The following is a 12,430-nucleotide window of genomic DNA, read 5'->3' on the forward strand; positions in this document are numbered from 1 at the left end:
CTGAAACTTTTTCTCTTCTTCTTTACAGGACTCAACAGAATCTAAAAATGAGCAGTCAGCATTTTGGGGTTGATGTCTATGGAGTGGATAATGAAAGATGAAGGGAGGTGATATTTAATAGGATATGCAATAATGGGGAAGAGGCAGAATATATGCAAAGATTAAAAGCATCGCAAGTATCCAGACATTCCCAAACCAGTTGGCCACGTGGTCATGGCCAAGCCTTGGTCACCCCTGAGAATGACTGTCCTCCGTGCAGCCGGGAGTCCACCTACTCTGGGAACAGAGTGCTATTATGCTTTGGGAGATGCCTGAGAGCAAGAGGAGTGGGTGTGTGTTCATTGCAAGGTCTTCTCTCCCCCATGAAACTATCCCTCTTATTCCTCGTGACAGGCAGAAAGATCTAGAGGCAAGGCATTGAGAGGATTAGAGAGGGGGAGGAGTGAGTATGGAGCAGATGACGGAGATGGGAGTCAGGATATGGACGCATGTTTAGCATCAGACATTTATAGGTTCCACATCTTCAATCTTCTGCTTCCTGATGGAGGTAGTAGAAAGAATTTCCTGGGACAAGCCTTGTCTCCTCCTGAGCCTCTGGGTTCTCACTCTAAAAGGGCAAACGTGCTCCTCATCACATCCTCCCTGTGATGCCATGACCATTAGACCTAATGCAGGCAGAGCAGCTGGCACACGAGAAGTTCTTAAATTGTACCCGTCGTGTGTGTGTGTGTGTGTGTGTGTGTGTGTGCGCGTGCGTGCGCGTGTGTGCGCACATGTGTATAAGGTCTATTACTAATTCAGCAAATATTTTCTGAAGGCCACTTAAGGATTTGCCATTGCCCCAGGACCTGGGAGCCCCTAAAATCTTTACACTCAAAATAGGACTGGGGATGGGATAAATAGACCAGAGGGTAGGGCGCTCGACTCGCACCCAGGTTTGATCCCTGGCATCTGCTTAGCACCACCAGGAGTGATTCCTGAGTGCAGAGCCAGGAGTAAGACCTGAGCACAGCTGGGTATGGTCTAAAGACAAACACACATAATATTCTAGGGCTACTTAACATGCTTTTGTGTTTTATTCTGTGCTAACCCTCACCTTCTGAAGGCAGCTCATTAATGCCTGGAAAGGGATGTTCACAGTGGCCCTTCGAGAGCAGAAAAGGTGTCTGACCCTTTGTCATCCTGCCCACATCACTGAGACAAGTTCTGTAAATGAATATAATTTCCTTGCTGGGTCCCTTGCCTGAGACTATTGTAGATAGGGAGCATGCTGGAATTTCTCTCCTGTGAAACCTGCCTGCTCGTGAATACTTATATTGGAAAAATTTCCCTGTGACTTTCCCTCTGAAGGTGGGTTGATGGAACCTGTCTGAGTTTACTCAAGGTACATTTAAGAAGTCATTTATTACAGTTATGATGTAAAAAAATCCCCAAACATCCTCCCTGTTTAATGCAAGTACAAATCTCCAGTATGTACAGCTTTGAGTCTAGGGTGTAGGTGGCGTCTAAGATAAAATAAATACAATTTTGAAGTAGTGAAAGCAGAATAAAGAATCACTAGGAGGAGTCAAGTGACTCAGGAGCTATAAAATGAGAATTATGTGTGGAATTCTCTGGTGCTGCTGAATATACAGATCCCTCATCTACCCTTTCAAACAAAAACTTAAACCATCTTTCTAGACTCTGAGCCCAATCTTTGAATTGACCCAAGTTTCATTTGAATGAACACCCGTGGCTGAGTTTGTTTAACTCGAGGTTTAATGACCTGTAAAATGTAGTCAAAACTTTTACATGGCACCTGTGTCTCCCCAAATGAAGCCGCGGGCTGTGGGAGCTTCGACCTGACTTATTTAGGAGACAGTGTGTGGTGTGTCAAAGAGGGAATATTTGCACGAGAAACGCAGTCTGTGTCTTGCTGTAACGGAGCATCATCAAATAGCATGGGTGGCTATGGTCCTTGCTATCTTATTGATTGATAGGTCGATTGATGGATTTGTCCATCCAATAGATATTTATTGAGCACTGCTATTAGGGAGGTGTTTGCCACGTGCCCTGTGTCGGGTATGGGTTTTCTCCTCCATTATTTACAATCCCACAAGGTCTCACGATGACCATCACCACTTTGCAGAGGACAAACCTAGCCAAGACTAATCAGACTCTACTCCAAGTTCCCAGGGAAGAAATCGATTGGCCCAACTTGGATCAGGGGGAGCGAGTGGAGCTGCGGCACAGGGTTTGAATCTGGCTCTGGTCCCGCAGACAGCAGTGCTCTGAGAAGGACTTCAGGGAGCAGCCGCCTTCGCCCACATCTGAGAGTCTGCAGAGAGAAACAGAAACTAAGGGTTTCTGGGGGCCCCTGGTTCGGAGGGCCACTGCACCTTTGACCACTGACCTCCCCAGGATGGACTGTGTTGTTGTTTTGGGGTCACACCTGGTGGTACTCAGGACTTACTCCTGGCTCTGCACTCAGGGGTCACTCTTGGGGGGGCTTGGGAAAGGGTGCTATGTGGAGCTGGGGATAGAACCTGGGTTGGCCAGGTGCAAAGTGAGCACCTTAGTAACCACTGTGCAATCTCTCGGGCCCACAGGATGAATTTTGTTCTTAGGATACATGTCCTCTTTTTGTTGCTGTCATTGTTGTTGTTCTCTGTTTTGTTTTCAGTTTATTCTGAGTGGGGCTCAGACTTGATTCCTGGCTCCGTGCTCAGGGATCACTTCTGGTGGTGCTCCCGGGGACCTTATGCAGCGCTGGGGAAAGAACCAGGGTCGGCCACTGGCAAGTCCCATGTTTGAACCCTCGTGTGAACCTAGGTTGCTCTCTTTCGGTCACTTTTCTCTGAAAAGGTTTGCTTCATTTACAACACAGAGAGCTTGGGGCAGCTGATCTGGAAAGCACATGTCTCTGAGCATTTCTGCTCTGACTTACAGCCTCCATCCTGATGCAGAACTGTGTGCTACAGTGGTGGAGCTCGGTAGTACAATGCAGAGGGCAGCTGGACAGCCCCCCTCCCCGCCCCCACACTCTAGAGCACCAGTGATAACAGGAGCAAAACCACCTCGGACAAAAAACCAGTTTGCTGTATGTGCACGTGTGTGTGTGTGTGGGGGGGGGGGGTCGGGGTGAGGAGCCCTAGCTCTCAGGAATCTTTGGCTCTGAACTCAGACTCATCACAGCCTACCACCCTCTGTCTCTTTCCATTCTATGTCTTTTAAGTTTGATTTTGTTTTGGGGGTCACACCCAGTGATGCTCAGGTATTACTCCTGGCTATGTTGCAAGAATTACTCCTGGTGGTATTCTGGGAACCATACGGGATGCTGGGGATCGAACCCCAGTTGGCCACATGCAAGGCAAGTGCCTCACCCGCTGTTCTATTGCTTCAGCCCCTTTATGTCTTTTTTTTTTCTAATCTGCCCAGGACATCCAAGCTTTATGCACTCACGTGGCATATTTAAGAGGTGATTCCGGAAACCATCAGTAAGAGAATCAGACGGAGAGCAAAGTGCTGCTAAGAAAACAAGGTACCCCTTGTTGAAACCAGGCTCATTCTGCTGGTGTCTTTGGAGAGCAGTAGAGAGGGGAGTCAGCAAACTCATCTGGAAATGGCCAGAGACTAATGTGAATTTTTAATTTGCTTTATAGGCCCTGGGGTGTCTGCCCTTGTGGGGAGAAAGCCATAGTCTTACGCATCCATTACACAAGCACTGAGCAAATTATCTGTGCTTGTCAGGGCAGGTGGTGGGCTGGCATCAGGGGTCCCCCCTTTAATCTCCTCTTGATACACAGTGGACTTCCAAAGGTCTGGGGTTTTTTTGTTTTTGTTTGGGGGACACACTCATTGCTGCTAGCGCTTACTCCGGGATGTGCTCAGGGGTCGCTCCTGGTGGTGCTGGGGTGAGGGGCCCATATATAGTGCTGGAGATTGAACCATGGTCAACCGCATGCAAGGCCCTACCTTCTAGACTATCTCTGCGGCAGAGTTGTTGCATCTTTCTTTCCCAACCTACACTCTCTGGCATGCTCCAACCCAGGTGCAGAATCACCTGGTGCTGATGAGAAAGGGGAGGGTGTGCCCCTCAGTAAGAGGTGAGGGGTGGGGGAGGGAGAGAGAAGAGGAAGGGGTGAGCAGGGAGGGCACTGACATCCCTGATGCCATGAGAGGACCATGGGCTAAACATGGCTGAGAGACCAGAGTTCATGCCTCTAGGAAGCCGACAGGAGCAAGGCAGTGCCTGTGACTATGATTTTCAGGTTTGCTGTTGTTGCTTTTTGTTTTTGCTGCAAGAGACTCCAGCAAAAACTGGGTCTGGTGCTTCCCAACTGCACTTCCACATCGACCCAGGCACTCGGGTCCCAGTGTGTGCAGTTTGGGAGTGACCCCTCTGTGACTTTCCCCAGGAAAAGAACTGTTTGTCTGCTCTCAGAATAGCTTGGAAAGTCCCTGAGAATCTCCAGAAGTGCAAAGAGACATGAACGTAGGACTCTTTCTCAGTGACTTTGTAAAATTTCCTCATTCTGTGCATCTAGCATCTTGCCTCAATGAACATGCGGTCGGTGGTCTGCTCGGACATACGGTGAATACGACGACTTGTTGCAAAGACCAGTGGACGACGAACATAGAGATGGTTGTTCCATCTCATCACTGGTTAGGTAAAGGCGACCAATAAGGAATACAATAAGGAAAACAATACAATGCCTTGCTGGGCATGGTATTACCCAACAATTAAACTCTAGATTCAGAAGAACAACGTGGAGAAAGAGGACTCAGTAGCATCATACCTGTAGTGTGTATTTTCTGATTAGTGAAATCCATCTCTTTTTATCAACATCCCCCTTCTTACTCTGAACCCCAGAGCACAAGTCATGAGGGTGCGTGTTGGTCATGGGGGGTCATCCCCTTGCCTGGGGGGACATGTGAGTCTATAGCTCAGTCCTGAGGGGGCCAAAGGGAAGCTGAGGACATGCTTGCCCATGTTCCTGGGGTCTCTGTAGGAGACAGTCCCAACTCAATGGAGGAGGCAGAACTGGAGGCGGAAGGAAGGGCTCCGAGCTCACAGGAGGGCCTTCTCACAAGTGTGAAGAACAAAACCTTTGCTTTTCAGTCATTGACATCTTCTCTTACTCATAGCCCAAAGTCTTCTAACTGATCTATGGAAGCAACTACTATCACTATCCTATCATCTTGTTCATCGATTTGCTTGAGTGGGTGCCAGTAACGTCTCCATTTGACCCTGTTATGTGCTAGTGTAGCCCAATGGCATATTGGGAGCTCTTTCAGAGTCGGGGGAATGAGGACCATCATTGTTACTGTTTTTGGCATATCGAGTACACCACGAGTAGCTTGCCAGCCTCTGCGGTGCGGGCAGGATATTCTCGGTAACTTGCCGGGCTCTCCGAGAGGGATGGAGGCTTTTGGGGCAGCCTCTAATTACTTTTACAGGTGTTCGCAGTCAGGCATATATGTGGGCAGGATACTCTTGGTAGCTTGCCAGGTTCTCTGAGAGCGAGAACTAGACAGTAAGAGGTCGCTTGGCCGAGAATGCGACCACATGCTTCTGGGAGCTTGGTTTTATAGTCCCTGGATCTTGGCCGTTGATGGGGTTACATGGCAGTTGGTGGGGGTAACTGTCTAGCCACTGGAAGATGGGGGATCTGGGTTGCAATTGATTGCAATACTGCATGGAATAATGGGGCATTAGGGCTGAACTGAACATACATTTGTAAGAATTTAGGGACGTTAATCATAGCTTGGCAATACTACTGAATTCAAGGTAGTTGATAAAAACAATAAGGTACATTTTTTTTTCTTTTTGGGTCACACCAAGCAATGCTCAGAGGTTACTCCTGGCTCTGCACTCAGGAATTACTCCTGGCGGTTCTCAGGGGACCATATAGGACGCTGGCAATCAAACAGGTCGGCCATGCGCAAGGCAAATGCCCTACCTGCTGTGCTATCGCTCCAGCCCCAATAAGGTACATTTTAATGCACTGATTTCATCATGCCAAGATCTAAAAGACACATTCCTAGTTTTTTTTTTTAATGATTTTGAGTCACACTGGAGGTATGGGGGTGGGAGGAGCAGATGGTGCCAGAGTTGGCTCCCTGGGGCCACACATATGCAAGGTGTGTGCTCTACTATTTGAATCATCTCCTCAGTCCCCATATTCTTAAGTTTTAGAAAGTCAAAATAACACAAGTAGTAGAACTCTGTTTGTGGAAAACAAACATATCCTCAAAATATAAAGACAAATCTATACACACACACCCTATCGGAAAAAAATGTGGGAACAATATAAAAGTATTGACTTTTGGTGATAAGAGATGGACAGAAAGTGATAAGTCCAAGGAGACTTTTGCCTTTTTGGTAACACAAATGAGTTTCATTTCATTTCTGACTTTAAAGAAACTCATCATTAAAAAGTCATGCAGGAGAAACCTCCCATAAGCTCATTACAGAAAAATCCAGCAAATGCTGGTAGGTACAGATGTGAGTTTTGTTCAAACCGTGCAAGCCAGAGGTGCTTGGTTTTCTTTTTTCAAAACAGTGATTTTAGTTTTCCTGAGAACAAAGAGGAACTTTTCAGGCCCTCCAAGGCTTCCTTTTTTTTTTTTTTATTTTGTATCTGGCACAAAAACTTGGATCGCTCAGTGTTTTTAATCAGAAGCAACTTGTCCAGCAGATACTGGCAGTTTTCTTAGCCTGCAGGAATAAACCTTTTTTTTTTTTTATGTAAGCTCCGTTTTTAAAAAATAGTGTTTTTTTCTTTTTCTTTTTTTTTTTTTTTGACTGGGTAGGGGGGCGGATCACACCTGGTGATGCTTAAGGGTTACTCTTGACTCTGCACTCAGAAATTAACCCTGGCGGGGCTGGAGGACCACATGGGATGCAGGGGATTGAACCTGGGTTGATTGTGGGCAAGGAAAACACCCTCTTCACTGTGCTATTGCTTTGGCCCCAAGGAATAAAGCTTTGAGTGTTGTGTTTGTGTGTGAGAATGTGTGTGTGTGTGTGTGTGTGTGTGTGTGTGTGTGTGTGTGTGTGTGTGATTGAGAGAGAGAGAGACAGAGATAGAAGCTCAGTGGAGAATTCCCCATAGGAATGTTTTCACCCTTTTCTCTCCTAGCACCAGACTTTCTCCCCCCCCTTCCCCCCCACCCCGGAGTACCAACTTGACTTTCCAGAGTGGATGGGGCTGGTGGTGGTTGCACTGTGCTGGCCTCCCTTCCAGGAGTTGGGGAGCAAAGAAAGGCGCAAAGTCTGTCCCCGTGGAAAGAGACGGCTGCTCCGTCGGAACTGGAAGAGAGGTGGTTGGAGGTCTATGTACACCCCTGTAGCAGGATGTCAAGACCCCCCCACACCATGGGGCAGTGGTGGGGGCGGGGGTGGGGCTGCAGTAGAAAAGGGGCAGAGCCAGAGAGCTCGGACCAGAACAGGAGTCGGGAGTTCTAAAGGAGGATGGGCCAGGACGGCTGGGACTGTTGTTTAGAGTCACAACCCACTTCATCCAGAAGTCTAGGAAAGAGACAGTTCCGCAGGGACGCTTCCTCCAGGCTGAATCCCACCTGAAGCCCGAGAGCCGTCATCTTGCTGACGCCCTCTGCTGGCGAGAAACTGAAACGCATGCGGGATGCAGGACCTGGGTGGGGCCTTGGGTCAGTCCAGCCCTCAGGACACTCGGTGGAGACAAACCGTCTGCTCCCGCATAGAACAGTGCAGCGACGTCACCAATCTAAGCTGCACGTTCCTGTAAATTATGAAAGTTACCCTCCAAATGCAGGCAATCTAGGGACAAAGCCAGCCCAGGTTGCATAGGGGTCCCCCATCATCCGGGGACTGAAATCTGTGAGGGACTTAACCCACAATGCACCTTATCTCCACTGCTAAGACAATCAGGGTGTCATTCAAAATAGAAATTAGAAGATCGGATAAGAGGGACAGTGAGTGCAAGCCAGGGCTTAACTGTGGGGCACCCATGCCTTCCAATGCACTCTTCTGCCCCCACCCCCAGGCACTGCCACAAACCCAAGGAGGAGCTGGTAGGTGACCCACCCCATAGCGTTCCTGGAGTTTTGATGACATGGCATCCTGATCAGGGCGACTGAGCAGATGACTGGCTCCCGACCCATCTCCGGCAGCACCTGGCAAGCCCCAGGGACAGCTGAAGCCAATGCGGGTCTCAGACTGGTTGGTCCCCAGTGGCACGTGCCTAGAGCAGGCAGAGGATGGCATGGCTAGCTGTCATCTCCCAGTTCCAGCTCCCTGAGCTGTAATGAGCAAAATTTGTCTTTGAGCCTTGATCTGCTGTCAGCAGGGCTGACACTGCGTCTGGGCATTAATTTCTTCTTGAGCTGTCTCACACTGCAGCCCGCAGAGGAGTGAAGAAAGAAGTGGGATTTGCTGGAGCCGTTTTCTTGTTAGCAGGCGAACTAGAGGTCCGAGCCCTGGCCCTGTGCTGTGTTTTCAGAAGCAGGCAGAGCCCCTCATGAAGCGTCTTTCATTCTGGAGCCAGCACCTGGCACGTTGGTTGCTCTCATTACCCACTCTCTCTGCACATCCTCTGCTGTCTCCTCCATTGGCCAGGCAAGGCTGCTTCCACAGAAACCCAAGGACCCCGCCAGATCTTTGCATCTGCCTAGAACACACTCTCCCCATCTCATCTGAGTACCCTGGGGATGGCTCTCGTCCTACGATAACGGGTCTCGCTGTAATGGGTACTTGACTCAGAGATCTGGAGTTGGCAGAACCACAAATGCATGCATTCAAGGGGAGATGGGGGACGGGGGGGAATAAGGTAATCCAGTGGCAGGAAGCTCAGCTACTTGATGTTCCATCTCTGGGGCTTGTAGGAAGGGTCTGACCATTGAGATCTGCATGTCCCCTTCTTCCTCTCTGCACTTCAGCTCTTCCTCGTGCTATCGTGGCCGCTCCTAGCCCTGGCCTCAACTCCATAGTTAGAGGCTGCATCTGGGTCCAAAGTGAAAAATTCCCAGATCAGAGAATCTGATTGGGGCAGCTTCTATCAGGTGTCTTTCGTCTGGTCCAATCATCTGTGACTTGGAGGGTGGGACAATGCAATGGGCAGTGCTTTCTGTCTAGAAGCTGGGAGAGCATGGCTGGAGCCAGAAGATCCCTGTATGAATTCCAGAAAGAGATGCAGTATTTTGGCAAAGGCAGATGGAAATTTAAATTTCTGCTCATGTGCTGCAGGATCCGAGGTCATTCAGCCTCTCTAACCTCTCATTGTGGCTGTCTCAGTGTTGGTCACTCTCTGGCTCTAGGTGATGGAATCCTTTATCATGACCTTTGGGAGTTTTCCTCCTCCTCTCTCACTCTTCAGTTCCCCCATTTCTGTTTTTTTTTTGAATCTTTAGTCAAAGACAAAGCAAGAAGAAAAACTGGGAACCTGGAGGATGGAGGAGTTTGAGTCAAAAAAGGAAACGGTGTAGAGTAGTGCTTTTCAATATCTGGGGCCAGTGAAAGTCCACAGATACTAATGATGGGAAACTGTTGCCTTAAGATAGAAAGTACACTTAATTTCCTATCAAATTCAGATGAGCTTAAACTGGAGAGATAGTATGGGGGTGTAAGGCACTTGTCTTGAATCCCCTAATCCCAATTCGAATCCCCAGCATCACACAATCCCCCAAGCACTCCCATGGGTCAGTTCTGAGCACCGTCACGAATAGCCTGAGCACTTCTGACTATGGCTCAACCGTCACCCTCAATTAGATATCTTGTGTGTGTGTGTGTGTGTGTGTGTGTGTTTAATTTAACAATGGTGGGTGTTGGATGACATTGGTTTGTCCTTGCTCCTCCTGCAGGTTTCTTGAGTTACTCCCACCACAGTGCTCCCAAGGCACACCCAATTCCATCAGGCACTAATAATCCTACATTGCTTTTCTCTTTCCTTTATGTCCTTTGCATGGTATAGCAATGTCCTTTTTTATAGACACAGGAAGACAGTTGATGTTATGTTTTTGTAACACGGGAGTTCATTGACTCCAAATAATATTTACTCCTGGGCATCCATCATATTTACTTGACTTAAGCCGCAGTTTCCCTTAGTGACTAACACTCTGGGATCCTGGTGTAGGACAAGGATGAACCCAGGGCAAGCTTTAAGCTACCCTGGCATCGGAAAGGGGACACGCTAAGCGTCATAAGAAGTATAGTTAAGAGCATGATCATGGAACAAACTCTGTCATAACCTCCCAAAAAGTAACTGAACAAGGACCCTGGTGGGGTTAGAAAAGACTAACCTGGCCTGAGGACTGTAATCCCAGATGTATATCTTGGATGTAGAATGAGATGTCCCCAGGAAGAGCCACTCTTTAAGCGGAACATATCTCTTAGTCTGTTCATGCGGAATGACTAGAAATATTGGTAAGAAGTAAATTCAATATGATTATTTAAATGGATCACTAACTAAGGAAAGGAGAAAACAATACACATTTAGATGGAATGTTGCCTTGGGCGGATCTCCTCGGATCTCCTAGAATGCTGAACTCCCAGATGAGATTTTGTCCCTGATTTAATCGAGAAGAACTTCCCCTGAAGGAGGGGCTTTGCCTCTGTTTTTGGTTATGATAATGTGCAACCCCACTTACACGAACCCCCACCCCTCACAATTTCTATATAAATACACTGTAAGAGAGAAGTGAGGATGAAATAAAGGATCAGTGATCACCAACCAGCCTGGGGCCCAGTTTATCTGTCACCATTGGCCGGCCTGGGGTGGCGGTTCTGGGCTGCCTAAGCACACGTCACACACACTTTGAACTCACAGCTGGGTGTGGGCATGGGAGGGGAAAACAAAACACACTTTTCGTTTGCCTGGAACTTTTTACTGCTTACAGGAACAGAAGGGAGACCCCTGGGACTGGGGAGTCGCCCCAGGCAGCCTGTCCTAGGGCACACCTGTTCGTCCCTCTGCAGTATACTCACAGATTACCTCCCGCCATATCCACCTTCTCCCTGGTGCCACTTGCAGTGCTAATTCCTGAAAATGCCCCTATCATGGGCTCATTTGAAGTCAGAGTAAAAAGAAATCTTGGGAACACCACGGTAACTAGAAAGCCGAGTTTGCTTGTCACAAACAGGAGGTGACTGTGAAAGCAAGTACAAGAAAAAGTGAAATGACATCATTCCATCACAACCTGGCGCTGCTCTCTGCACGGGGCTCTGAGTCTGGAACCCACTTGTTCTTTGTTACGTGGGACAACAAATACAGCAGAGAAGCCTTAAGACAGTGAACTAGCACTAAATGCAGATTTTCTCCTTTGCATAGTCATCGTAGGAGGGAGTGGAGGTTGGAAAAGAAGCCGCGATGTAATGTGATTTTATGTTTGCATCTGTGTAACGCCGATAAAGCAAATCTCACTGTTTGCTAGTGGCACATGTCTCACCTGCAGGGAAACTCTGGGAAAAGAATACCAGCATCCAGATCGGGGATAAAAGGAAGAGATCTAAAATCCCTTCCAAGCCTTTCAGCTTGTGTGACCCTCAGGATCTCATTGTGTAAATTTCTCACCCAACATCCTATGCTGGCTGATGTTTGCTTAACCACCTGCTTTCCAGAAGATGAAACAAAAATAGGACCCCTCCCCACCTCCTTGTAGCATTTGCCCATTCCTATGAGGTCAATACTCCCACTATGACTAATTTTCAGTTAACGGCAAGGGTTCCTGGATACAAACTTGGAAAAAGGTGAGTGCAGTTGGTTCTTGGATGATAACATGTCCCGGTGTTGATGGCAAGTGACTGTCCCTGATCATCATGGAATCCTCTCAAGGATACAAGATGAGACCATATCCAAGAGATCTGGATCCAAGAGGAGGAAGTTTCTATTATGCCTCTAAGATTATTGGCCATCTATACCAGTGTTTCTCAAGCTCTCTCCAACTCTGACTCAGCCTGCTGCCCTTGCTAACTACTTTCTCCTTTGTGGTCCCTTCTCTCCTACTGGTTGACCCCCTGGACTCATTTGCTGGTCCCTTCCACCCATTGACACAATTTGCACGCGTAGCCTCCTTGGAAAATGCTGGATTAGAGCATCTGTTTATGAGAGAGGGGTAAGAAATCTCTCTGCAGTTCCAGGTCACAGACTGGTTTTAGTAATGTATTTTGGGTCACACCCACAGTGCTCAGGGCTTGCTCCTGGCTCTACACTCAGGGATCACCACATTATGTGGTGCCGGGGATCGAACCCAGGTTGACCATATGCAAGGCAAGCAACCTCTCTGATGGACTGTCGTCTCTCCAGCTCACTGAGCTGCCTTCTTGCCCACATGCCCTCCACAAAGGCATTTTAGTAACTCCCAGAGTTGGGGGACTTGACTCCCAGCGTCCCTGGATTTAATTCATGCTGTGTTTTGCCTGCTGTGTCTGATTAGTAGCTTTGCTTAGAATCCCAGTGCGCTGCCCTGACTT

At 48.2% G+C, this 12,430-nt stretch overlaps 1 protein-coding gene across 1 annotated transcript in view; it reads right to left on the reverse strand.

The window, feature by feature from the left end:
• Positions 1–7,584, reverse strand: part of CCDC60 (coiled-coil domain containing 60) — a 138,775-nt gene extending 131,191 nt beyond the window's left edge. Inside the window, exon 1 of the mRNA XM_056131039.1 lies at positions 7,501–7,584. Within this exon, the coding sequence (XP_055987014.1) occupies positions 7,501–7,584 (84 nt within the window). The remainder of the gene's footprint in view (positions 1–7,500) is intronic.
• Between the last annotated feature and the right edge of the window lie 4,846 nt (positions 7,585–12,430).

This window comes from Sorex fumeus, unplaced genomic scaffold (genome assembly GCF_029834395.1).
Source record: "Sorex fumeus unplaced genomic scaffold, SorFum_2.1 ptg000083l, whole genome shotgun sequence".
NCBI classification, from domain to species: domain Eukaryota; kingdom Metazoa; phylum Chordata; class Mammalia; order Eulipotyphla; family Soricidae; genus Sorex; species Sorex fumeus.